Source organism: Oncorhynchus nerka, linkage group LG3 (genome assembly GCF_034236695.1).
Source record: "Oncorhynchus nerka isolate Pitt River linkage group LG3, Oner_Uvic_2.0, whole genome shotgun sequence".
In the NCBI taxonomy this organism is placed as follows: Eukaryota; Metazoa; Chordata; class Actinopteri; order Salmoniformes; family Salmonidae; genus Oncorhynchus; species Oncorhynchus nerka.
In genome coordinates this window covers 21,851,735-21,879,697 of record NC_088398.1, presented here as the reverse complement: position 1 = coordinate 21,879,697, position 27,963 = coordinate 21,851,735, and the positions used below count along the sequence as shown (strand labels likewise).

The window sequence follows — 27,963 nt, the reverse complement described above, 5'->3', positions numbered from 1 at the left end:
TCCAGAGATGATCCTTTTAACACCTGTCACAGACCACAGAGGGTTCACAGTTACAGAACAGAGAGTATAGTCACAAGCCAACCAGTGTTTTATTGGGTGCTTCATTAATACAAGTCATAACAAACCACCCTGCCATGCCAGAGTAGCCAGTAAATGTACAAGTCCTGCCTCTTTCACAAGCAGACCTATATTTCTGTGGTCTGCCTCAAAAGCGTTTGAAAAAATACATACAGTACAAACAAAACCAAAGAGCGCAGAAGAGTATGACATGTCATTTGATGCAAATCTTCCTCCTGTTCCATGCAGATAACATTGATGACTGGAATAGGAAATTAAAAAACACAAAAGAACCTAGGGTACAGTAAAAACAGTATATAATCTGCATTTTGTTCCTGGAGCCACTATGAAAACAAGGATACCTACTGTATAGTTGAGGGACAATACTCATCAGAATAATAGCATTTTTTCAATACAATTCCAACATTCAGATATTGGAAAATAAAATCCCAATCTACTCTTTGTATAAAAAAAAGAAGCTTTCAAGTCAACAAGGAACAAAGGACAGTTCTTTACAAATAAAAGGTAGATACAAAGTTTAGGGGGGAGGATTACAGGTATACCGTTGCACTTAGTGAGTGTGCTTTGAAAGGCTGGGGAGAGAGGTAGAGAGGTACAGTGGGGGGGAGGGGTGTGTGTGGGGGGGGGGGGGTCAGTGGAAAAGTCAGACGGGGATCTATGTGGCGTATCTCTTCGTCCACTGCTTGGCTATTCTGTCATGTTCCGTTCTGTTGGTCAGGTATTGTGTGGCAATGCTCCCCACCAGAGGGTCCGCTGCAATGACAAAAGGAAAAGGATGCAGATCAGAGCATGCATTAATGAATAGCATTTCACAGGTGTATGGTTTTTGGACCCAGAGAGAGTTTAGAGCATATTATTACATTGTATTAAAATATGAATAAGGACTTTTTTTTTTAAAGATAATTTAAAATCCATCAACAGGTTCAACAGCAACGGAGCTACTGTCCCTGGGGAAGGGAACGCTAGAACTCTGCTAGTAGAGCTGCAGACAGTTATCAATGAAACATTATCACCATCTCTGTGTATAGATGTTTCATGCTGTGAGTTTACATTATCTACACACAGAGATGGTGATAATGCTTCATGCGGTGAGTTTAAACTATCACTATCTCTGTGTGTAGATAGTGTAAACTCAAATGTCATTTAAAATCAGTCATGAATCACCAGCTGAAATGAGAACACTGCAGATCCTGATGTGGACATTGACGGGTCTCTTACCTGGGTTACAGTCTGTGAGCAGAGAGCAGATGGACAGCAGCACCTTGGAGATGGTGAGGGCGGGGCTCCAGTTGTCCTTCAGGATGTCCAGACAGATCACCCCCTGACTGTTGATGTTACAGTGGTAGATCCTTGTCCGAAACGTTACCTGGTAAGTACAGGAAAAGACAGCATTTAAAATTTAGAAGCCTGGTTCAGCAGCAATACTGACAGTAGAATCGTCTGAATTGGACAAAATAAAGTAGCAGTATGTGTAATTTCTTCGTTGAGCAGATGGTGACAACCCTTATAACACGGCTGCAGACCTTCGATATACCATAACACAATACCAGAATTTTCATATGCCTTCTAATTTCCATAGGCTTTAATATAGCCAACAGGGGGCAGCATGGTGCATTTACCAATAGAAAATATGTATAATTGTCATGAAATGCCCCAGGAAAAAACCCATGCCCATCTCTAATCTCGCTATAACCATTACATATATTAGTTTGAGAGGAAAACAAGACTAACAGGGATTCAAATAAGGGGTCAAAATTACTTTATTTGGTTTCAAATGTACTGACGTCAAACCTTTGTACAAGAAACATCCACACAAACATCCCTGTTAAGTTTACTATCATGTTTCTGATTGACCGTGAGTCTGACATCTGTTTAGGCCTGACACCTGACACCAGCCCAGTCCTCCAATCACCAACATCTGGACAGACTGACCCTGACCTTGCAGAGGAAACTTCTAATGAGCCTTGGCATTCTGAACACACAGAGAACAGGACATTCATTATAAATAACCCCACAATGGTGCACTCTGCCCCACTAACCCTAACAACTGAATCTTATACTTCCAATCTGTCCAACAAGCTTGTCAAACTGGAGTTTCAGTTAGGGGCTTGAAAAAAGCTATGGTAAGAGTCTATAGTATACAGCAAAACTCCAATGGAGCATGTATCATGTGCTATAGTTACGGAAGGACTGGCTACAGATCACAGTGGGACAAAACACTTGAGCCCTCTGGCTACACTGAGCAGAGCCTGTGGATTTGTTTGAGTCTGCTGTCAAACAGCAGAGCCGGTTCTTACACAGCTCAGAGAGAAACAGAGACAAAAAGAGAGAATTAAAGAAGGGGGGAGGAAACAGAGAGAGTCAGAACTCAAAATGAAAGCCAGTGAGAGGGAAATTGGGTTATAAGAAGCAAAGAGATATCCAAAAGCACATTTCATACAATGATAATGACATCCACTCAACAACCGAAAATACTCCACAGGGTACGTTTCATGAAAAGGCTAATAAAGAATGAATTGAAAATATGAACAGTGAACTGGTAAAGGCTTGGCGGAGCACACCAGATTTCCAGAAAATCATGTTAGCTGTTGAAATTACATTAAAGCAAGAGTTCTCCACACAGGAAGAGAGCAGCACAATGGCACTAAAGCATTTGTGGTCACAGTGTGGTGGTGGGTGCTGACCTTGGGTGGTTTGAAGGGATAGTCGGGTGTGAAGGCGATGTCCAGGAAAAAGACCCCTCCCTCGTAAACAGAGCCCGGTGGTCCCAGGATGGTTGACCTCCACTCATAGATGTTGTCTCCTTTGGGGCCGGCGCTGAAACAGAAACATGTCAATATGTTAAGCAACTCAGGGCATTGGGATTGACAACCGGCTACTGACAGAGTAGCCTAGAGTAGACAGTCTGAGTCCAAGTGAGCAAGAGAGGAGGAAATGCTAGTTTCTGACGAGTTAATGAAGCAGAGATTTGAGATTCTCAGTTTGTACTTTTAGCCTGAGTTTTAGTTCTGTTCAATGATTATCACTCAAGCTATCTAGGTTGTGCTACCAAAGAAAATCTGAAACATTCTTAAACCCCCAAAAATGTGCAACATTCAAAGGCTAATAAAATCATCCATCCATTGAAATAAACAGTTTGTTAGTTGGATTGAGGATTATCATTTCACAAATAGAGAACAATTTAGCTATGTCAATTCATACAATATATACACACACAAATGTAATTGTATCTTGAAGGTCCTTTATTAGATGTGTAGTTATGTTGAGTGGGGTGAGGGTCACATCTGTTGGATAGTCTGGTAATTAATGTAATTTCCATATTAAGTCTCCACCCTCCCCCAACAGAAGACTGTCTTGAACACCGACCAGATCAGAAATCCCAGGACAAATGAGCAATTCCTCAGATTTCATGTCATTACTGTACATGAACTTTAACATCGACCAAACCCACAGGTGCACAAGAGCACACACACACACACACACACACACACACACACGACTGCTCACACAGATGCTCACACATACTTAGACAGAGATTGGGAGCAGGATTGCAGCAGCACAGAAAACGCATGACTAGCAAAGTCACCAATCGCTTTGTTCATCTTGACAAGCACCAATAATCTATGACTGACGTTTCCAGGTGGCCATGTCAGAATGAAATGACTAGAAAGTTATGATTTCTCCACAACATAATAACCTCAAATAGCGCGACTTGAGTATCAAAACAAGTGTCTGACTCAGTGCATGCCCATGAGAATGGATCAGTCGCCACAAATAGAATGAAAGGACGAGACACTTCCTCTTTCCTGTAGTGTCAACACATTCAGATTTCATCTTATACTATTTAGTTTTCTAAAGCAACTATTCGAAGCCTTCTTTAATTAGTTAAGGGACTTGAATATTTTTCAATAGCTGTTTTGTGCCCATAAGAGCAATGCAAATATGGACTTATCTTGATGAGGCACAAAGGAAATCTGTTTTATACTGGTATGATTTGGAAATGACTTAAGCATATCATCTGGAGACCATATTGGGAAATATTCATTGTCAGTGCATTGCAACAGGGCAGATGTGGCCTATTAATAGCTAGCTGTAATGAATCTGTAATGAAGAAATGTTCTGATGTTGCTTAGGTGGGTGAGGTAACCCCGGCACTGTTCATGGAGAAAATGAGTTGCAACCAGACACAGGGAGAATAGTTTTTATGTGGGTGGGGGAAGAAGTTATTTACTCATCTACACATCCCTGCACCAGAGGTAATCTGCAAATTTAATGGGTCATATTCATAAGGACCGAAACGGAAGAAAGATGAGTAAAATGGGAAGGTTGTATGTGAAATTATATAATGAGAACTACTGGTTTTCATTTTCCGTTGTAAAGGGTTTTGTTACAGTGTGCCATTTTGAACGCACACTTTAGCTGTAGGCAATTTCCTTTTCAATACTCACGGAAAAAAAACAAATTTAAATCAAGCGCCTACATAAAACATGATTCAAGGTGAAAAACTCATTGTAGCTTGATGCAATAATAAAAAATAAATACCTCCCACTGTGCCAGATGTGTGATCCTTTTCAAAGCAGCACAGATACAGGGACTCTTTCATGTCCTTTGAGGCCGATCACTTTCCAGCCCAGATGAGATAGATGAGACAGCATGGCAGAGGATCCACTCTACACCACCTCTGTGTAGATCTGACAACACACGGACCTCTGGGTAAAGGCTAAGTCAATAGTTTAAAGTACATGCCACGACTGTAGGTTGCCCGGCAACCACCCCCCCACCCCAGCAGCAGGGATTGCGGTGCTTTGTGGAGGCTGCCTAAGCATTCAGGACCTGACTGACAGTGTCTCATTAGAACAGTGGAGTGGGAGAGCAGGGCCGAGGCCACAGCATCGGACTGAGACAGAGAGAGGCTGTCTAGGTTAAGGACATCGACTGAATCAGCATCCTGAATGGCCAGGTTTAGGTGTCAAGGGAGATTCTGCTCACCCTTACATCCTGCTTTGGTCATGGGATGAATAGAGATGTTTTATAGCAGATCCTATTCACCAAGCCCAAAACTGTGCAAGGGGTATAAGTAATCATTACTGAACCACTTTAAAATGCCCAGTGATTTTAATGCTAGTCAAAGAATTGCAATTTTGGATGCTTAACATTTAGAGGGAATGAATGTGCCTGCTCAAAATCTTACGTCAAGTCACTAGACTTTAACCCCAGATCTAACCCGAGACTAATTTGACTGCATATAGGCCTATAGCCGAATACTGCGATTTCGCAACAGTAATAGAGCTCTCCTCGCTCTACTATGGGAACACGCATCCTTTAATGCAGACATATGAGTTCAATACACATGACATTAAACATGAAATCGCTACGGTTTACAATAATATCCTCTGTGCGACTCGAGAGTTATAATAAATCTACAGTAAGTCAGTAGATTTCTTTGAGTCACAGAGTATTTGGGTCATTTCTTCCAAGAATCTGGGATGCATTAGTGTGCGGGTGTCCGTGAGAATCTACCACTAGCCATCCTCTGCGATTACACTCATGTGGGAATGGCTCCGACAGCTGGAGTGCTGCCTCCGCAACAGAATGCAACCCAACAGAATCCCCAAATAAAACCCCTCGGGCCCGATTTACTCTGCTTTCAAACCACATCATCTTGTTCGAATCCAAATGTTTATAAATGGAATGCCAAGCTAAAACATGTTATGCTTGTCAGTTAGCTAGGCATGGTTGATTCCTTTTTAACATGATACAAGTTGTATCTCATCTTTTATCATGCCATATTCTAAATGGAATAATACACTGGTAAATCTGGCATACATATAGACATTTTCAATTAACGGAAGATGTCTATTCATATGACCACAGACACAAAACCACTGACTAGATCGTCTACATGATGTTGAACGACGACATGGACAAACCACATACATATCATAATGAACCATGTTCATTTCATGCATGCTCTTACATGCCCATAGACAGTGGACAAAGAATCTATTCTGAAATACATCTCATTACTGCCTTCATTTTGCCGGACCTCAGAAAGATTAGCTGCTGCGGCTCCATAATAAATACAAATAACACCATTTCAATATAAAATATACTAGGCTGGCTGACACAAAGGAACCCTTACAAAATGTTGTTTTTATGGAGGCGGTGTACTGCAGGCCTTCTCCATTCATACACCGTTCCACTTCACACCAACATTACTGGAAACTATCCATGTAACAAGCTGTGATCCATAAGTAACGGAGACCAGACATCATTTCCATATATATTGAATGACCTTTCCTTGCAGTGGCTGTGAGAGACTAGTGCACCCCGTGTCCCATTTAACATGGTCTATATTACATGATTCCAGACAATCTAGAGATTGTGCCAACATGCCAAAACCTTTATCTTGTTGTATGGCGATTACAGTAATCTCTGGCAAATCGGTGACCTTCCCTCCCCGGGCTATCGCCAGCTCTGGTAATTCTCCCTGACATCAGGGAAGCAGTTGAGTTGACGAGCAGATGCAGACAGGTGATCAGCCTGTGTCATTTATCCTACTCATGATGACAGAGACAAGCCGATGACAGTGTTCTACCGCTGCTGACCTCAGTTACAGAGAACATTGCTTGATTGCGCATGAGACAGACAAAAATCCACAAAACTGACCATTCTAGGAGGGCCCATGCTGTTCACTTACAGTATTTATTACATTTTGTGGGTTATTTTCTGGCAAGCACTCACTGTATGTAGGAGTGTGTCTGTTCGGCAGAATGTCTAAAATGTTCTCTATTCCACCTTTGACATCTGCTGTGCAGCCAGAGACAAGAGAGCACAAAAAGGTTAAGAGAGTAATTTATTCCTCAACTTATTAGCTTGTTAAACACAACAAGCTAATAACTGCAGAAGACAGACAGAACCAAGCACACAGACAGAAACTATGCCAGAATGTGTAGTTCAGTTCAAGGTCAAAAACTGTCAAAGCGTACAAAATAATAATAATTCATGTATGCTGCCAGAAGGCATAGTAGCAACAACCATACTAAATCAACGAATTAAAAAGGCATTTGGGTACATGTTCATGTGTTGAATTGTTAACGTACAAGGCCAGGGAACCGTATGGATGTGGAGACTAGAGAAAGTACCTTCTTTTGCAGTACCAACTGAACATGTGCTTGGTGCAAGTGGCCCAATCCTCCAGGACCACAGTTCCTTAAAATAATTGAGCAATAACCTTTTATACCTCAAGCTGTTCAGTATGTTGCTGTATAAAAAAAAGTCTCAAAATTGACCGCCACAGCAAAAGGTGTTGTATAAAAGAGTAACGGAACCCATAATTGAATGTGATTCAGTCGGTTTTGGAGCTTTTTAATGCTGCAAATAGAGCTATTATCTTAATTATGCACCATTCCAGTTAATTTCCCTTAGGCACTTTTCTTTACTAATGGCATAGTCATTCAGTTAAGATCTTCTGTTCCATTGGTGCGGCGGTTATCAGAAAGGGAACTTAATGACGCAATCTTCGTTTCCCCTGACCGTGAAAGCAAAGCGCTGACGACCAATTACCATGTAGCTCAGCAGCAGAGGTGAAACCTCCCTCCCCAGCCTTTCGTCTTTATTTGCACAAATGACATAGTTTGTTTTTAAAATCAAGCGTTTTATTGTTCATCCTTACTATGAATACTGTAATTATTTGCCTGTGATTTATCCTGAAACAAGCATTTCTGGCAGAAATGGTTGAATATGTGCACGGTTTCTTCGAGGCCATTTCACATGCTGGTTCAATCCATTTAAACTACCTTCCATTTGGTATTGATGAGAATGTGTACTTTGGAAGTTACTTCAGATTCTTTTATGACATCAATAGGTAATAAAATATTTTCTATTCCCATTCTTCCATTTTAATTTACTAAGATGTTTCTGGAAAAACAGGGACTTTGGTGGGTAAACAAAGCTCTCCTCACAGCATTGCTGGTGCCTGAAGCAAGCTTTCTTATGCATTGCAAATGTGTCTCAGGACTCTCGATAAATAATGTATAGCATATATCATAATACACAGGCTTCGCATACATGAATGACTCAAAATGATGAGTCATTAAAAAAATAAATCACTTAACCCACAAAGTTTGTGTGTACTGAACTGAAGTATGTTACAACAAACAAAGGAGGCCATACTTTAAGTAGCTACATCAGAAAAGCAACGCTGCTCTCACTCCAAACCCTTAACCATTCAGCCATGACCAGAGGTTTTTTCAGTACACATAACCCCCCCCCCCCCCCCCCACAAAGCTGCAGCTCCGGGGCAGTTGCTTGGCCTTGTGGCCAAGGAAATGGACTCGTTACCAGAAGGTTACTGGCAGAGATGAGTGGTGTGGTGTTATTCTTTGGTGAAGCACATGATTTATAGCCTGATTTCCATCTCTATTCAGCTATTACCTTCCACTCCTTTTGGCAATTCTATCATTAATGAGCTCGAGGAGATCAAAGGATTTGATCCCAAATCGATAACCCGCACAGCTATCATCCAATCACAATGTTTATGCAAATGAGACAGAGCAAAACGTTATAATTTACTTCATAAATTTGATTGGAAACATTCAAACATTGAAATGTATCCTTCAAAAATTGAGACATCTGTGACATTGTGTTGTGTGACAAAACTGCACATTTTAGAGTGGCCTTTTATTGTCCCCAGCACAAGGTGGACCTGTGTAATGATAACTTTGTTTAATCAGCTTCTTGATATGCCACACCTGCCAGGTCAATGGATTATCTTGGCAAGGAGAAATGCTCACTAACAGGGATGTAAACAAATTTGTGCACAAAATTTAGGAGAAACATGTTTTTTGTGCGCATGGAACATTTCTGGGACCATTTCAGCTCATGAAACATGGAACCAACACTTTACATCTTGCGTTTGTATTTTTGCGAAGTATATTTTTTAATTGCTCAAAATATGTCACCAAAATATATTGCTACTTCTGGGACACGCATTGGACTAGGTTCAAGAGTTAAGAGACATACAGAGAGAATGGAAGAGAGAGGCCAGTGGAGATGCATGAATTGCGCAAAAAGTGAAGACAGAGAAGAGAGAAGTTCATTCATAGGCTGGGGGATTAACAGTGGTGGAAAAAGTACCCAATTGTCATACTTAAAAGTAAAGATACCGTAATAGAAAATTACTCAAGTGAAAGTCACAAAGTAAAACACTACTTGAGTACAAATCTAAAAGTATTTGGTGTTAAATATACTTAAGTATCAAAATTAAAAGTATTAATCATTTTAAATTCCTTATTTTAAGCAAACCAAACGCCACGGTTTTATTTTTTAAATTTTTTTATTTACTGGTTGTCGGGCCACACTTCAACACTCAGACATCATTTACAAACAAAGCATGTGTGTGCAGTGAGTCCGTCAGATCAGAGGCAGTAGTGATGACTAGGGATGTTCTCTTGATAAGTGCATGAATTTGACAATTTTCCTGTCCTGCTAAGCATTCAAAAATGTAACGAGTGCTTTTGGGTGTCAGGGAAAATGTATGGAGTAAAAAGTATATTATTTTCTTTAAGAATGCAATGAAGTAAATGTTAAAGTTGACAGAAACGTAAATCATAAATCAAAGTATAGATACCCCAAAAAGTTACTTAAGTAGTACTTTAAAGTATTTTTACTTAAGTACTTTACACTAATGGTCATTAATCCACCTTTTGAATGCTAGTCTACATATTAGGCCTTGCCTATTATAGTGAATTTAGGCCACGTGACAAAACTTTGTTGCCCTTTGCATATGGAATGCTGTTTGGGTCTTTGCGTGTCAAAAAATATACACGTCAAAACACTATTTTACGCATCAAATAAGCTTTTCATTTGACACGTCAAATAACACAATTCTATTATAGAATGTTGTGTGTGCTGAATTTGCACGTGCAAGTAGGGACAATCCAGATGTTACAATCCAGCAGATTGTAACATCTCTGAAAAAGATACTGTAGCCTACCTCGGTGTAAAGATGGGCTTTGTTGTATAAACACAACTTTTCACCTCATAAATGTTTAATTTGGAACAATGGGTCGATATTACAGAAACATTATGTTATTTTACCATAAATGGTTCTCGAAAAACATTGTCCTTGTCAGCCAATTAGTTCATATTAGTGATAATCTATTTACTTGGAGGTTTCAAGTAAGGAATATTACACTGTTATTAAAGCTATACCTAGTGGGATAAAAACTATACTTCAGAATAATGCATATTTTGGAATATCCACGATTGTAAGCGATATCCATGTGAACGGCATAAGTCTACTAAATACGAAATTCAACAATCGTTTATTAAGGGATATTTTCTACAGGAAGTCTATTCCCTCTGCGATATTTTGTCGGGCTTCATCATTTGATGTAAACTGGCACCGTGCTTGGCTCACTGCACACAAATTTATGATGACCAATAAAGTAAAGGAGATCTCCTTTAAGATAATCCATAGATTCTATCCATGTAATAGCTTGATTTATAAATATATACCTGATGTTACCAGTTTTTGTGAACTAGAATATATAGTGAAGTGTTCTGGACTGATGTAAAACTATATCTTGGCCTCAAATTGCATACAACCATTGACATTTCTAGGTTTGACATTATTTTACTACACTGATTCCACAGTTGAACATACACCCAGAGAACACAACTGTGTAGAGTTTACGGGAATATTAGCGTCGTAGCTCTTATTGTGAGACTTTGACTATGGAAAATCACCTCCCTAGTCTTCCTATTGTACGTATTGACATTCATATTGCATTGTACAGCCAAACCCCATCTTACCCAATTTAATTTATCCCCAACTGTTAGGCATCAGCCTACTCAGTACCCAACCCCCCCCCCCCCCCACACACAATCCATAGGCAAGGCTGTACAGTGAAATAAGTATGCCCCCAATGCAATTCTAAAGTCTAATACATCCAGTGTGATTTCAACAGATTATTGTAAATTTAACAAATTATTATATTTTGTTGAATTTATATAAAGAACATTCCAACCTCGTTTAGCATCATCTATTCAATTATGGCATGATTCCACTATTTGTATTATTTGCATGACTTTCTTTGAGACTTGTTTTGAAGGCTAACTGCAAATTCCACTATTGTGGCTGGCTTCACATAGCTGGTCCGACCACCATTAATCAAATAAGAACTGTCTTGTAAATTAGGGGTATTTTAGATGATGACACTTAGCGAAATAGTACGCTAGCTAACTATAGCTACTGAAACATGTCGTTTTGCAATGTTTTTGGGGAAGACCATTGTTTGCATCCATTAGATTGCTAGCCTTTTTACGACCAGCACTGTCCAGAGCTTGGGGAAGCGTTTCTGTGCTCTTACCAACGGCGCCAGACAAAACTTTACCAGCATCATAGCATACGTGTCGGTGAATCAATGTGACATATGAAATATGAGTGATCGTGTAATCCATGTGTAATATAACTACGTCAAATTAATGAACGTGCTAAATTATTACATCACGTGCAGTCATATTCGGGTCCCGATTGGTCAACAAGCTGATTTGACACGTCAGATAGTGTTATTTGATGTGTATCAAACCGTGTTCCATACAAACATGAATAGAATGGGCTGGCAATTTGACTGGTAAACTCATGGGTACAATCGCAATAGCTGTCTGGTATTGTGATGCAATAATTTACATAGTAAAGTAGAATGTTCATTCAAATTATGTTAACTGATGAGGCTCATGCAAATAAATGTGTTTTTAGTTCTCTCAGCTGAGTTAAATCAGTAAATCACAGCCCATATTGATGGGTACTTGGGATTCAAATTTCGGCCGACTAACTGACCCTAAACCGGTCAACAAACGGGTAAATTTTTTCATAAACAGTAAAATGACTTGACCAACAGAAAATATTATCAGAGATCTGTATACAATGACGAGATGCTTATGTTTCCGCACTAACGATGGCAGTCGTCCCAAGGCGGGAAGGCAGGCGACAAATTTAGGCCCCATAGAAATAAGCCCATAGAAACGCATTGGATTTATTTTGGATAGATCTGGGTGAGAGTAAAACCTCTCACTTTGCCTATTCCTCTCTGATACTATGCATGCATACAAGGACCAGACATTTTTTATTAAGCGCATGGAAAAATGAAACAATAGCAATCCTATCGTCCTACAGTCAAAATGCTAGACTATTATTGAACATGCAACTCATGTAAATGAAGCAGTTGATAAAACACATTTTCAAACATTTGCGTAAAACTGCGCATCTAATGCGAGCAGTTCCATATGTGACCGAGATTAAAATCGCAGTTAGAAATTTAGAGGGGGAATCTAATAGCCACTATGATGGGTTGCTAAAATGACTAAGATTGTGCCTTTGGCTTCTAGACAACGATAGAGTTGATATGAAAACCAATAGAACAAGAGATAACTAGCATTTATGGCATGAGGAAGTCTATAACATAATTGCCTCCACGTTTCTATGGCTTGATTTTCGCAGAGCTACTTTGAAGCAAGGTAGGACATGCCTCATTATTTGACGTAAAGTAAAACGTTCAGGTTTCAAACAATTATACCGCTTCAAGCTCACACGGCAAAGTGGTGGGTGGCGCTCTGATAGGTAGGCTATAGCCTATGCATAAGAATGGAGAATGGGAGAACGCGCTTTACGATTGACAAATAAAAATAGCTATTTTTTTAATGAATCGTGGCCACAAAAGTTATCACAAGATTTCATTTAGATTTTTTTTTTTTTGCGCAATGACTAAGCTTACAAAAGCAGGTTTCACTCCAGTAGCCTACAGGCGTTTTGAGGAGCAACTCTCCCGCTGTCTTACAGGTGGTGGGCTATTCCGCTCCTCAAACTAGGCTCTGTGAAAAACAAAATGCATGACAACTAACGAAAACACACACGCACCAATTGGATTCAACAAAATTATGCAAATTACCCAATAGCGCAATAAGCATGACGGGTCAAATGTATTTTCGGCAACTAACCGACTAACATCCCTAATGTGTACACTTCATGTCAGTTTAAGGAATACCTAGGATAGGATAAAGTAATCCTTCTCACCCCCCCTTAAAAGATTTAGATGCACTATTGTAAAGTGGCTGTTCCACTGGATGTCATAAGGTGAATGCACCAATTTGTAAGTCGCTCTGGATAAGAGCGTCTGCTAAATGACTTAAATGTAAATGTCATGCTTTTACTCTATGGGTACAATGGCAATGGCCGCCAGTCCACCCATTATGCGATCATTGACATTCTATTTCTATGGCAGCACATGCTGTCCGGAATGGAGGAAAGGAGAAAATGTGCCCCCCCCCACCAAAAAAACAAATATATACATTTAATTTGTTTTGCTATTCAAACGGTTATTACGGAGATTTCGGTCATTTGGCTGGCCAATTACCGGTAACCAAAGTTCCAGTCACAGCCCTATCGGTATCCTGTATTGCCTCATTAAAAAAAAGTTTGTCCAGCTGATTAAATATTTTAGGCCTAGGCCACATTTGTGCCGACATCGCAGGGGGAAAAAAGGTATTATTCATTCATATAGGCTCTCAGGTTATTACTCATCTGATAATGACACGTCATTTACACGTTGTCACCACGAGAAATCTCAGTTGATTTTGATGAACAAATTGTACATTTTTGTCTGTATAATAGAAATAACAGATGGTAAAATGAAACCTAATCCTCTTGGGACGGTCTATTATTTGTAACTAGGAGAAACCCATTAAGCTTTGAGATGGTATCCCTGCCAAAATGGTAATGCGATCAAGAGCAACTGTTTACTTTGGAGTTATTTGTTCCTTTGTCAAGATTTGACTGTTTGCTTACACGTTAGCTGTGGATTACCATCCTGTCAGTCTCAATGACCTAAACGGCTTCTGTAAACCAATTGTATAATGGCTAGACTTCACCATAAAGTGGCCACGTGATGTGTCACACTTGGATTCCCATAGAACACATTAACATTTGGGACAAATGTTTATGGGAAGTGCTGCACAAACGAGGACATTGAGAATCCAATGACACGCATGAATCAAGACAGGCTGTGTTAGCTTTCAAACAAGTGCCTTGGTGGAGGGCAATAAGGATAAATTAAAGTGAGATGATGTCTGAGGTCTGGAACAAAGCATGTTAACTTCAGTCACTCACAGCTAATTTCTTTTCCACTCAACTTTCTCTGCAAAACAACTGACAGACTGTTCATTAGAACATGCTTAGTTCAACAGATGCTACACCAGCTCAGTTTTATCAAAAGCATTTGAGGTGAAACATTTGAAATCTTGTACAGGTGTAGGATCTCAGTTTGACCTACATTGCCACAGCAAAAGACTGATAAAATTAAGATCCTGTATTTGTACTAGGGTTTAATATTTTCCCTGTGTTTTACAAAATGTTCCATCCCAATAATAAATCGCTTTCCTCCAGAGTAACCTGGTATTTCTCGCCAAAACTGTAAGTGTCATTCTAAAGCATATAAATATGTCTGGATTTGATCGGGATGAAAATTCAAGCCCGATGCTACCTGAGCCAGATTATGAGCCCTACATTAAACACATTTTAGGAGCCCAAACACCAAAAAGCACCAATGATTGTGCCGTTATCCAATAGGTGTACATATGATAGGCTATCGCACATTACGCACGACAGAAAAACATAAAAGCCCATATATGTATGCTCTCTTGGGTAAATAAATTAAACAAGCGCCAGTAATCTTTTTGAGTGTGGATTGTATTACTGTACTATATGGACTGGAATTACACACCCTGTTCAAACCATGAAGCTGGGAGAGAACACGCAATGCTGGTGGAAAACATGCATGCAGAAACTCCCTAAATAAAACAAATCCCATCCCAGACATTAGATTACGATAGTGAAACTGATCAGCGATATGTTTATGTTGTAATGCCATGGATGTTTGCCATCAGTTTATCACTAAACCACCCAAAACACACCCACCCACCCACATTGTAAATACCAATCCCAGACATTATGATATGGAAATTGATCATGGATGTTTATGTTGTAATCCTATGGATGTTTGGCCATCAGGATATCCCAGTTTTACACTAAAACCTAGTTGAATCAGATGTCAATTAAAACCCTGCACACCCAGACCCAGTAGCGCTCTGTTCAGGTGGAGGGTTGGTCACCACCACTAACACCAACTCCGCCACCACTAACACCAATTTGATTTTGAAATATAATTAGGGTCCATTTACAATTTGTATAATTAGCCGTGCTTGACTTGGGATGAAAGAATGCAGGAGCGGTCTTTTCCCAAGTCGGTCCATTAGACCATTTTCACAGAAATTCACAAATTACATTATGCCATTGAGACCTCTGATTATTCTCTGTTAAGGGTTAATACACTTTTAACCAAATGTCCATTATTATAGCCTACATGAAAAGTAAGCATTATTGACTGGAAGGCTGCTGTGTCTGATCCCATGTAGACCTACCATCTCCTGCAATAGTGCCCTTGATCAAGGTACCTGTCAGTCACGTTGTCAACATGTGGTCAACCTTTCATCTGGTGAGCTCCTGTGTGTGCAGGCTTGGCTTTTGATTCAGCCCTGCAACACCCAAGTCTGCTTATCAAGATAATGTTGAGCAGTCGATGTTTAAGCTACAACGTGGTTAGGACAGGGCTTGAACAAAAGCCTGCACACCCAGTAGCTATCCTGGAGGATGGTTGCCATAATTGCAACATTGCAAACCAATACCTTTGTCTTTATAAAATTATTCCCTAATTCAATTAATCAATTGGATTTGGTAGGCTACTTTAAAGCTAAAATATTCATGTTTCAGGGGAGATCAATGCACATTATTTGTCGCAATTACATGGCTATTGTTTAATAGAGGGGAATACCATCTTATTTAATCAAGGGGAATTCCAGCATATTTATTTTAGGCTTTCCAAAGTGCTGGTGGAAAGGCAACAATGACATTAAAGCTTAGTTAACTAGCGAGATAGCCAATTCAGAACATAACGACTACAAGTTATCTAGTCAGTCTGTTGCTTGTCATTTTATCCCTGCTGCTGAAATGTCATATTCTCCCCCCTTGGGCAACGGCCCGCTCGCGCACACACACGCACTGAAGGGTCATTCCGATGATGGTTGATATGTAGTTTAAGTGAGTGATTGATACAATTTAAAAGCGTGCCTTGATGAATTACATGAACAAAAATGATTAAACTAATTTTTATGACCTCATTTGGCAACTTGGAGCAGCGCATGCGCATTTTCAATCTGCACAATCTCAAATAGCCTACTGTCACGTCGAGATTCAGACAAACATCAAATAAATTTGGACAAAGCAGAATCAGAAATGAATGCCCACTCTCCGTTGCTATTCAATGCAGACCCCGTCTTCATTCCACTTTGATTAACTTTTTTTGCCTCGATGTGTGAATCTGGGCCAGAGATAGGTTACTTTGTTTTATAGAGGAGCTGGTATGTAATTCCCTAAAAAGTATAGGTGCCGGTGCGGCGCTACGGACAGCCCAAGTCAAGCACTGATAATTAGTAGGCTGACGCATTGCCTACCTTTCAATATTTCCTAATGTTGTGAGACGTGCGTATTACTTTCTCTTTCGCTCTCAACTGTTGCTTTATTCCTTCCTCGCTCTCAAAAGTTAAATGAAATACGCGTTGTAATGTCTAAGATGCAGACGGAGTTCGCTTCTCTTCACAAACAGAATGGTTATGGTCTGAAGAAATAACTGCTATAGCCTATCGCCATAACGAGTTCCCATTCTCCTTTCAAACTCCCCACAAGTTATTTTGGCTGCTGTATTTAACATTCAGCAAAAAAGAGCAAGGCTGCATCCCTCTTCGAATAGTCTATTAGTATAAGAACTGCACAAAAAAAATTCCAACAAGCAATTCTAGTCTAGCTTTTCCTGGGGCTGCATAAGAGCTAAGGAGGGAGGCCATTGGAGAGCTAATACTGCATTGAATGTATACCTAAAAGAAGTTGGCTAGGACATCCATATACGGCCCATGAAAAAATTAAGTGACCTCTGCAAAATTATCAGTTTCACTGGTTTTGCTATTTATAGGTATGTGTTTAGGTCAAATTAACATTTTTGTTTTATTCTATTAAAACTACTGACAACATTTCTCCCAAATTCCAAGTAAAAAATATTGTCATTTAGAGCATTTATTTGCAGAAAATTTCGTTTTAAAATATTAATTTTAAAACAAAATACTCATGTTTTAACTTAGGAAGAGTTCAGAAATCAATATTTGGTGGAATAACCCTGATTTTCAATCACAGCTTTCATGCGTCTTGGCATACTCTCCACCAGTCTTTCACATTGATGTTGGCACAAAAATTCAAGCAGCTCGGCTTTGTTTGATTGTTTGTGACCATCCATCTTCCTCTTGATCACATTCCAGAGGTTTTCAATGGGGTTCAGGTCTAGATATTGGGCTGGCCTTGACAGGGTCTTGATCTGGTGGTCCTCCATCCACACCTTGATTGACCTGGCTGTGTGGCATGGAGCATTGTCCTGCTGGAAAAAAAACAATCCTCAGAGTTGGGGAACATTGTCAGAGCAGAAAGAAGCAAGTAATTCTTCCAGGACAACCTTGTACGTGGCTTGATTTATGCGTCCTTCACACACACACAAATCTGCCAATTCCAGCTTTGCTGAGGCACCCCCAGATCATCACCGATCCTCAACCAAATTTCAGTGGGACACTGTGGCTTGTAGGTCTAGGTCTCTGTCTAACCAGTTGAGATGTTTCGACAACTTGGAGTCCACTTGCGGTAAATACTATTGATTGGACATGATTTGGAAAGGCAAACACCTGTCTATATAACGTCCCACAGTTGATAGTGCACGTCAGAGCAAAAACCAAGCCATGAGGTCGAAGGAATTGTCCGTAGAGGTCCGAGACAGGATCGTGTCGAGGCACAGATCTGGAGAAGGGTACCAAAAGAGGTCTGCAGCACTGAAGGTCCTCAGAACACAGTGGCCCCTACCATTCTTAAATGGAAAACGTTTGGAACCACCAAGACTCTTCCTAGAGCTGGCTGCCCAGCCAACCTGAGCAATTGGGGGAGAAGGGCCTTGGTCAGAGAGGTGTCCAAGAACCCAAGTCACTCCGACAGAGCTCCAGAGTTCCTCTGGGGGGATAGGAGAACCTCCTAGAAGGACAAACATCTCTGCAGCACTCCACCAATCATTACTGTAGAACAAGCTATGCTGCAGCAACTGTACCTCTCTCACTTGCCTGTCCCTACCCTGAGCGTTGATGATTGATCATGCAGATAGCAGAACAGAGAAAGCTGTAGAGAATACAGATTTAGACATTGCATATAATTTAAAGGCGCTGCATGGTCAATCTGACGTCTGCATTGGCCGTGCAGCATTTAGGGTGATACGGCCTATGCAGAAGTCAGGGCATTCATACTTTTTTGCGCTTCGCGGAGCAGCACAGAACTGTTATGAAGGAAGTAGTCAAGGAAGTGAGTTTGTGTTAATACAGGACCTTCCACCCCCACCTACCGCCAACCAACCAACCAACCAACCATGTCAATGCAGAGCTATACGGAGCCCTCCGCATTGTGCGGTGCACGACGATGCAGTAAGGAGCTCAATTTGGCCTCTGCATGCCTCCGGAGGCTCCGTAATTGCGTCACACCATCCATATGGCGCCTCCGACCACATTTTCAGATCACGCGTGAGTTTTCGCCCATGCCCCGCACCAGGAAATCCTCTTTCTCAAAGCTTAAGATACCGATCATGTTCTGCGCATGTGTTATTTTACGCAGACATTCATTTTTCCTAACGTAGCTGCTGCTCACACTACCCCTCCCTTCACATTTCGCTCTTTACCTCACCCTCTTCTTAACCATGATGATGTAGCCAGTCTCTACCTCTTTCTGAACAGTTGAAATAAAAACCCTACAGCGATTTGAACAAACATTCGAAAATATATATTATGAAGGCTACAACCTTCTCATTTACATTACATTTAAGTCATTTAGCAGACACTCTTATCCAGAGCGACTTACAAATCTCTCTCTGTCAGAACAGATATTGCAGTTGCACAAGCAGGAAGCAGTCCCTACACATTGGGGAAAAAATGATCAGCGTTGTGTGTGATGGCTAATCTTTAACTGCTGCCATATTGTAGTTCCTGTTTGCCTCTCGGTGAGCCTAGCATTGTTTTCCACTGCAAGCTGTGGCGCTGAGCCCACGGCAAAACAAATATGGAACATGGGAAAAAAGATGTACACCGAGGTGCACTTTGAAGATGCTAGAACAGTCCTCTGCAAACAAAAAAAGTAATAAATAAAGAAAAATCAGACAACCAACCCCATAGTAGAATGGTTTCTATTTACCAAGGTCAGCTTGTAGTTGTGTGTTCTATGCAAAATACATATTCCTCTCAAAACACATTCAAGTTATGGGGAACATGGCAAAACATGCATTCTGACAAGCAGTCAATGCACAAAAATTATTGCAATCGCTGGGGGGAAAAGCAGCTTTAATGGCCTTTGTTAAAAAGAGGGGGATCCCAGCATTCCATTCCTACTTTATTTCTCAACTTTTAAATATGCGGGAATTGCACCATTTAAAACATTTTCAAAACATGAAAGTTAAATGTAACTGGGCTCAATTGTAGGGTAACTTGGGGTAAAACGACACCCTACCTCAAAATAATGTTTTGGGAGGGACTTAAGTGCTGTAATGGTGATGCTAATTTTGCTAATAGCATACCTGATAGTTTGGACACCCCCCAACATTCAATTGCTAATTAGACTGCATGTTGGCGTCTTGCTGCGTTCCACCTTTGGGCAGCCGGACATTCTAGGCAGCCGAGCATGTATCCTGACCAGTGAAAATAGTCTGACAATGGGCGGGTTTGTTTATGCTGATATCGTGACGAGACTAACTAGCTGCATGTAACTCGCTAGCCTGCCTGTTTGTGTTGTGCTTATGTTTGCCATACTGACAAAGTTTGTACAAACATGTCAATTATGTATAAAACACATAAATAGCTGAATGTAGCCTACTCCACTCCTGGAAAAAAAATAACATGAACTCGTGCTTTTTCTTACTGAGGCATGGAAGGCAATAGTTCGAACAGTGGTGTACAACATGAAGTTTGTAAGCTACACCATTGACCAGACAAAGGTGATCAAGGAAGGTGAGCGGCAGCGGAGCACTCAGCACAGTAGCTACTAGGAAGCTGAGTGGGCACTCGGCTACGTAGAAAAAAAGAATCTGGCACATGCGCAGAAATATCTGTATTTTTAGCCGGGGCAAATTGGGATACAGAAATTCTGTATATTATCCTGGGAAACAGAAGTGGGTTTGGACGGGATATCCTGGTAACCTGGTTCCCGTTATTAAACCCTAATCTCACGAATCTTGGAGATATGTGCTGAAATTCTTGAAAGTTGAGCTGCAAATGACAATGACAATGATCAAGTATATTTCCCAGAGGCAACTGTGGCGCACATCTCCTCCCCCCTCATGAATATTGATAACTCCCCTGCTGTGGCCTCTTAGATGTGAAGTCCCCTGGTAAAGCCTGTGAAAAATGGCTCAGAGTTTGTCACTCCCACAGAACCCTAGAGGGCCACAACGCAACACTAATAAGCAGCAGTCACTCAGTCATGATTCCATCGTGTAAAGGGGGATGGAGATCTGTGTGGGTATTATTGGTTATTTGCCTCATGGCTCAGAGAATGCATGTAGACAATAAGTATGGCAACAAGCAACCAGTCAACAACACACAAAGTCATGTTATAAATCCTGCTGAGTGCGGACATTTCCCATTGGGCCTGGCATTGTCTGAAAGTGACACGGTTTGGTCATCTTTAAAGGCATTACATCATGCCATTTGGATTCAGAGGCCAGCAGAAGCTATTTGTGCTGAAGACTGACAGTGTAAATCATCCTAATTAGAGTGCATCTGGTCTCATGAGAGACGTGTCCAGTGCTACAGTAGGCTATACGTCAATGGCAACATTCAGTCAGAATAAATGCTACTCTGCTCCAGACTCTTTTCATTGTTTCATGACAAACATTGCTGCTTGTACAGCAATACTTGAAATATCTGATAGTTAGCAAAATCACAATTCCCAATTCCTATTTGGTTTGATGAGTGACAATGACAAGGTGAGAGCTGTCACAATAATGTTAGTAAACTGGTGCTGGAAATGTCATCTTATTGCCCTCGTGTTCACATGCTGAAAAAGCACCAACAGGCTCCAAACCGCTTGAAACAAACAATTTCTAACAAATATTTAGTAACAGTGCTGATGAAAGACAATGTCAGATCATGGATGCTTAGGACTGTTATAAAGCAGAGTACTATAAAGTGATTAGACAGTAGCCAACTACACATCAACCATTACTTTCAACCTTCCACAATCACCTCATGATTAAATTTGCTGGCCAGTCTCCGAATCTCCAGAGATGTTTTATTACAGGATAAGGCTCCCCTGCTTGAACAAAGGGGATGTCTGACTGCAGGCCTCTCAGTGGGGTGAGCGACGAGAGGAAATAAATCAGCCACCCCGGCTCTGTGTGTAATATGCCGAGAGAGGTGATCTTTTCAACACAACACACACTGTCTCCTGAAGGGGCCAACAGACAGTGACACCATTTGCAGTGTGAAATAAAATGAATAACCTTTAGGACTAACCTGGTCGGTAGTGAGCGGTGTGGAAGGCATAAATGACGACTTTGACAAGCCTCTTTTTCATGCAAAGCAAATAATTGTTTTTGCCCTTATTGACATTTACTTTTTTTTAAAGTGTGTGTGTGTGTGTGTTTGGGGGGGGGGGGGGGGGTTCTACTAAGCTAACATATGGAATTGTTTTAAGATGGTCATACCATGGATCATTTAGCAATTGGATTTAGAATTTTAGGAACCCTGTAGGCTATAGTTCGGCCACCTTCTACCGCAGATGCGAGAGACCGACATAGGCGAATGCAGATCTCTCTAGCTTAAAGTGACAGATTTTTGTATTTTGTTACTTATATTGACGCACGGGTGCATCAATAGACTCTTAAGGATAAATTAAATTGTCCGTTATACATCTTCTATAATCCTAATCAGACCATTATAACAATGGAAGAACATTAATTGGAATGTGTTATAAAAATCCATATTATTTCAGTTGTTATTGAGGCCGGGACGATACCAGTATCGTGGCAAGGAAACAAAACACAAATAGGATTTAACTTCTTTAGGAATATAGCCCTGATGTTGGAAACAAACATTACGTTGTCATCCAGTCACATGTATTTATTTTCAAGCTATAGCACACACTGTTTTACATAGAGCTGATTTTTTTTTTTAGAAAGGACCAAAGAGTCTGGTCTGCTTCGTGTTTTCATTTTTGTGTACAGAAAAAATATTGCGATACTGGTATCATCCCAGCCCTAGTTGTTATGGGATTAGCATGAATATGCAGCCTGGGAATACACAGAGAGGATTATCTTTAAAAGACCTAATTGTTTTCCAGGCAACTAGTTATTTTTATGGCTGTGTATATTTCTGTTAGTGATTATTTTACTAAAAAATGATGCTGCCTTTAATCCCCCTGCCTGTGTAGCCTCAAGCGAAATTATTTCCAACGCGTCAACCTCATTTTTCAGAGTCCATTGAAACAGAGTATTTGAAGTCCTTGAGTAAAGAGCCAATACTCAATATCTAATTTACCCTTCAGTAACTACATTTTGAATTAGAATGAAAAGGTTACACACACACACACACATATATATATATATATATATATATATATCCTTCCAGCAAGGGTGTTACATGAAACTCAGTTAAAGTGATGAGTTCCTGCACAGCACTACACACAGAGCTGGATGAGTCACTCGGGGCCTTTTCTCTTTGTTGTTTTGACAGGTGCATATAAAATTAACACAACCAATCTAAAATGGCCAAAAAGCAACAGCATCTGCTATTGCAGTCCATCTCCTGCAGATAAATGCCTAAACTTGCCTTGTGCCTGGCCTCCATTTTCTCTGGTAATTTGCCTTTGAATGCTGAGACTGAGGTAATTACTGTGCTGTTATAAACAGGGGGATAATCAATGACAACGTCACTTTGTGTTCTTTAAGTTAATAAGGCCTCCGCACAACGTCCCCCTGGGATGCCTTTTGTCATTCAGCGGCTGATGCACATTTGGTCGGTCTACCACTCGCTAGCTGAACACCATATCTCTTCTTCAAAGGACAGGCAGCAGAACACAATAACCATTGTCTGTCTATGGAAAATCCCCAGCAGAACCACATGAGAATCTAAACTTATTTTTTAAATCACACGTTTGTCTTTTCCTTTTTTAGATGGTCTTTCAACTGAAATTCTAGGATCTAAAATGGTACGTTTCCTATACGGTTAGATAAGTAGGCCTACATCTTGTGTTAGGTAGAAGAACAAACTACAGAAATGTTGTTAAAAGTGCTGGCGTAATAACTCTTACGCACATGATAAACATCTGTATCATAACAAGGATATATATAGATTTTTATTTCACCTTTATTTAACCAGGAAGGCATTTACAACTGCGACCTGGCCAAGATAAACCAAAGCAGTGCGACACAAACAGAGTTACACATGGGATAAACAAAACGTACAGTCAATAACACAATAGAAAAATCTATATACAGTGTGTACAAATGTAGTAAGATTAGGGAGGTAAGGCAATAAATACCACTGTAATACCCGACCGCCTATGTAAAACCAGAAAGACTGAAGTCCAACCTTCATTCTTAGAACCAAGAATCCTGAACAGAAATACAGTATATCCTGAAATCCTAAACCCATAACATGAGCAAGGTGAATAAACAAATGCTGGTAGAGAGAAATCTTTCCTTACCTGCAGTTTGGAGGTGGGTCGAGTGTAATTTCTGCAAGTTCTTTCTGAATCCTGAAAAACAATGATACTCTCTTTTAATCTTTGTGGCAATGAATATCTCTAATCACATAACTGAAAAAGCTCCCAGAATGCATTTGACCCCAGTGTCAAATTGCAGATCCTGAAAGGTTCAAACCTGAAATGATTTTTCAGAGTGTGTGTGTTATTACAATAGAACTGCACAAATGTCAACATCTTTCAATAACTCTTTCAAATTCACCCACGCAGCAGTCACCTGCGAGGGAAGGGTTAATAACATCATATAAACATCTTTGTATAAAAAGGATGACGAATCACAATGACATGCAACGATTAAACGCTCAACAGTGCAATGTATCTTGTGACATAACAGTCATAATGTTATGTCACAACCATCTGTGTTGAACCAGGCATGGGGAAAACAGCATGGAAACACGTTGTACCATCACTGACTGCACCCCTTTAATCAACAGAGAGCTGTGGTGTCCAGTTTTGCGGTCGTAATACTAAAACCCTGGGTTTGAGCACAGTGGTCTTATAAGTGCGCTACACATCAGGAAGATGTTCCAAATATCAGAGGGTAGTTATAAAAAGCACTGTAGCCTCAGCCAATCCCTAGCTCAGCTGGTTGCATAATTCTATCATCACCCCGCATCAATCTGTGTTTCCACTGGCAAGGCTAGGTGGGCGACAGTGGAAATGCTGTTCGTGACAACACTAACCACAGAGATGTGATATGAATGAAAGTATGGTCATCATAGTTAGGGCTCAGGCCACCGGACCTAACTAACGAAAGCTCTATGAAAATGCTATAACCAAGGATAACCAGGCCGGGTCCAGAGTGTTTCCTGGTCAGCTCCAGGAAAGACTCGGGGAGCATAGTCATCATAGTAATCTGATGAATGACGGTAGTCAGATGAATGACGGGCATTACAGTGTCATGATGGGATAGATCAAGGTTACCTTTCATTACATATCTTGTACGGATTACATCTAATGGATATATTAATAGCATGACTGTGACTAAAATAATGATGTCCATAGGACCGGTTAGCGTTATATACATTAAGTGTACAAAACATTAGCTCTGTCCATGACATAGACTGAACAGGTAAATCCAGGTGAAAGCCATGATCCCTTATTGATATCACTTGTTAAATCCACTTCAATCGGTGTAGATGAAGGGGAGGAGACTGGTTAAAGAAGGATTTTTAAGCCTTAAGACATGGACTGTGTACGTGTGCCATTCAGACGGTGAATGTGCAATACAAAATATTTGAAGTGCCTTCAAAGGGGTATGGTAGTAGGTGCCAGGCACACCGGTTTGAGTGTGTCAAGAACTGCAACATTGCTGGGTTTTTCACACTCAACAGTTTCCCAGGTGTATCAAGAACGGGCCACCACCCAAAGGACATGCAGCCAACCGGACAACTGTGGGAAGCACTGGCGTCAACATGGGCCAGCATCCCTGTAGAACTCTTTCGACACCTTGTACAGCCAATGCCCTTCTGAATTGCAGCTGTTCTGGGGGTGCAACTGAATATTAGGAAGGTGTTCCTAATGTTTTGTACACTCAGTGCAACTCACCACCCTGAGGATAGGAAGGTGCTCAAACCTGCCCCACTTAAATACCACTAAACTGAGACAGATTCAAGGTTTACCTCTTGGCACTGGTTGAGAGTTTGGCAGCTGTTTTACTGGAGATCTTGGTCTCTTTCTTTTTGGGCTGTGCTTGTTCCCGCTCCTGTTCTGGGGGTACTGATGATTCTCTTTGTTCGATATCCGAGCTCCCCCCACTGGTGCTGGGGCTGTCGTCCGGTCTCTGCACCTCACTGGACATCCTGGCCCTGGGAAACAGACACCAAGCAGCACAGCTTTATCTTTCATTATGTTTTCTATACAAAATAAATGAGTGGTGTAATGGTATGTTAGCCTTCCCAGGCCTTTTCAAAAAATTACTTTGTGTGGACTGCCGGGGTTCCAAAGTTGCACATTCTATAATTTTACTTGTCATTGTGCTGTTTGACAGGTTAAGATTAAGATGCCATTACCTGACATTCTGCCCTTGAGCAAGGCACTTTGGTCAATTGACTGTATTGGTCAATTGCACACACAGTCCAACTGAAATTTGACTTCCGCTTTTAACCCAACACCTCCGATAGACACAAATACAGTTTTTGGGGGGAGAGGTGCGTGGGGCTGCCACACTAGGCACCCGGGGAGCTGTTGTTGTGGGGGGTTAAGTACCTACCTCAAGGGCACAACAGCAGGCAATGGCATCTAGGATTTTATACCAGCAACACTCCGGTTGCCAGCTCACTTCCCGCTGGACCCCAGACACAAACTGGCAACCCTCGTGTTGCTGGCTCGTCTCTCTAACCACACAACAACGGCTACCTGCCTCCATTGCACGGTTGAGTAGAACAGAATACTTGATTGTCCTAGCAGGAGGAAATTATTTTCACAACAGGGTAATTATGTAAGTCTGTTTCACTTTGCTGGTTAATGTGTTGAAGGCAAGGTGGTGAAGCTATTTTGTGTGTTGTAAAATAAAAGGTTGCGAGCGGTTCAACAGTATTATGACAAACTACTAAGATCTCAAACTTATTCAAGAAGATTCAACATTACCGTGTTAACAAACCACCTACACATTTTTTGGAATGCATTAGAAAAATGCCCGGTGAGATGTAAAAGGAATATAGCCTAGTATGAAAGAACAATGCTGTCAAGATGTCTTGACTAGCCTGGATTTGAAGAGTCAACTTGTCACAGGCCTACTGACAATATAGTCTTATCTTAAACAATGAATTCAAGATCACCACTCACGAACCTTTTAAATAGTTAACCACATCGATTGATGGAACATAGATCGAAAGAGACACTAGCCGATTAAACTCAACTAATCAGGGAGTTGAGTTCAGTAGGCTAAAGAGAGAGACCCTAGAACAGTAGGCATGGCATGTGCCTCTACAAAGGGCATCAGATGACTGAGAAATCGCCTTAGGCTTTGATCATAATAATGAGGTGAGGTCATTTTTTTATCTATCACGGTCAGTGATATCCGTTTATATTGTTTCGAATAAAAGCCTGGGGAATAGGACTAACGTCACGGTGAAAGATACAAACCGTCAGTAGTGCTTAACCACTATCTTTCCCGGGGGTGTTATGATAAGGACATCAACGCTACTTGTGTATCCACTCGCCAGACATGTATCAACTTGCGAAACAGGTGAGTGACGGCAACGTTGGGGAAATTATATTAATTCTGAAAATGGTTAGTTACATTTCTCAGACGACGCGCATGTTGACTATAGGGGCCTCAATAAATAGGACACAACAATGGATCACTTTCTTCTGTCGTTATTTCGGACCCAGCTGAGCAATAGGTCAACACAATTTCAAAGCCTCCCCCTTTCGACTGATTTTTTTTTTTTAAATAACATGTGCCCGCGACATAAATATAGCTGTCAAAAAAACAATGCATAACAAACATCAATAACACTGCAGGGAAAAAGTTGCACCCGCTGTGCTATGTCCTGCTATGGGGAATTTAAAATGAAGAGGCCTGAGCGTTTAAAACTCGGGGAAATATGCAGAGAACCTCACGTTTTAGAGATTCTTCGACAAGGCATCAAGGGCTCGTCAAGGCCAGTCGACGCGAGGGCCAAATGAACGGCTTGAAAATGCGTGAATCCAACGTTTCTCAAGTGTCCACAAGAAGCGTTGAGCTGCTCAGGCACAAAGGGAGGCACGTCCCACACCCCCTCATCGGAAAATGCCACTTTCACGGGACATTTACTTACTTTCTGTACACATACCAAGGACAGTAACATGCGTGCATAAATTTTACCTGGCAGCTGACTGTCGATGCTGTACTTAGTATTACAATCCCAGGTGAAAAGTATATCCACACACACGGCCGTCTGCTCGCACTCGTGTCCTTGCTATTTAACTGAAGGTAGCAACCGAAAAGCGATTACAGA

General features: G+C 40.9%; 1 protein-coding gene across 1 annotated transcript; it reads right to left on the bottom strand.

Moving 5' to 3' along the window:
• Nucleotides 1–70: 70 nt before the first annotated feature.
• Nucleotides 71–27,963, bottom strand: LOC115104601 (ubiquitin-conjugating enzyme E2 E2). Its single transcript, XM_029625963.2, has 6 exons — nucleotides 27,831–27,963; nucleotides 25,642–25,827; nucleotides 23,963–24,013; nucleotides 2,763–2,895; nucleotides 1,297–1,444; nucleotides 71–831 (listed from the first exon to the last, which is right to left on the bottom strand). The coding sequence occupies exons 2-6, from the start codon at nucleotides 25,818–25,820 to the stop codon at nucleotides 734–736; spliced, it is 609 nt and encodes a 202-aa protein (XP_029481823.1). The 5' UTR covers nucleotides 25,821–25,827; nucleotides 27,831–27,963; the 3' UTR covers nucleotides 71–733.

Excerpts from the sequence above, each read along its gene's own strand:
- LOC115104601 (XM_029625963.2), bottom strand. The coding sequence starts at position 25,820 with ATGTCCAGTGAGGTGCAGAGACCGGACGACAGCCCCAGCACCAGTGGG. Across the intron at positions 2,896-23,962 it reads GACCCACCTCCAAACTGCAG|CGCCGGCCCCAAAGGAGACA; the intron begins GTAAGGAAAGAT and ends TTTCTGTTTCAG. Across the intron at positions 1,445-2,762 it reads ATCCCTTCAAACCACCCAAG|GTAACGTTTCGGACAAGGAT; the intron begins GTCAGCACCCAC and ends TGTACTTACCAG.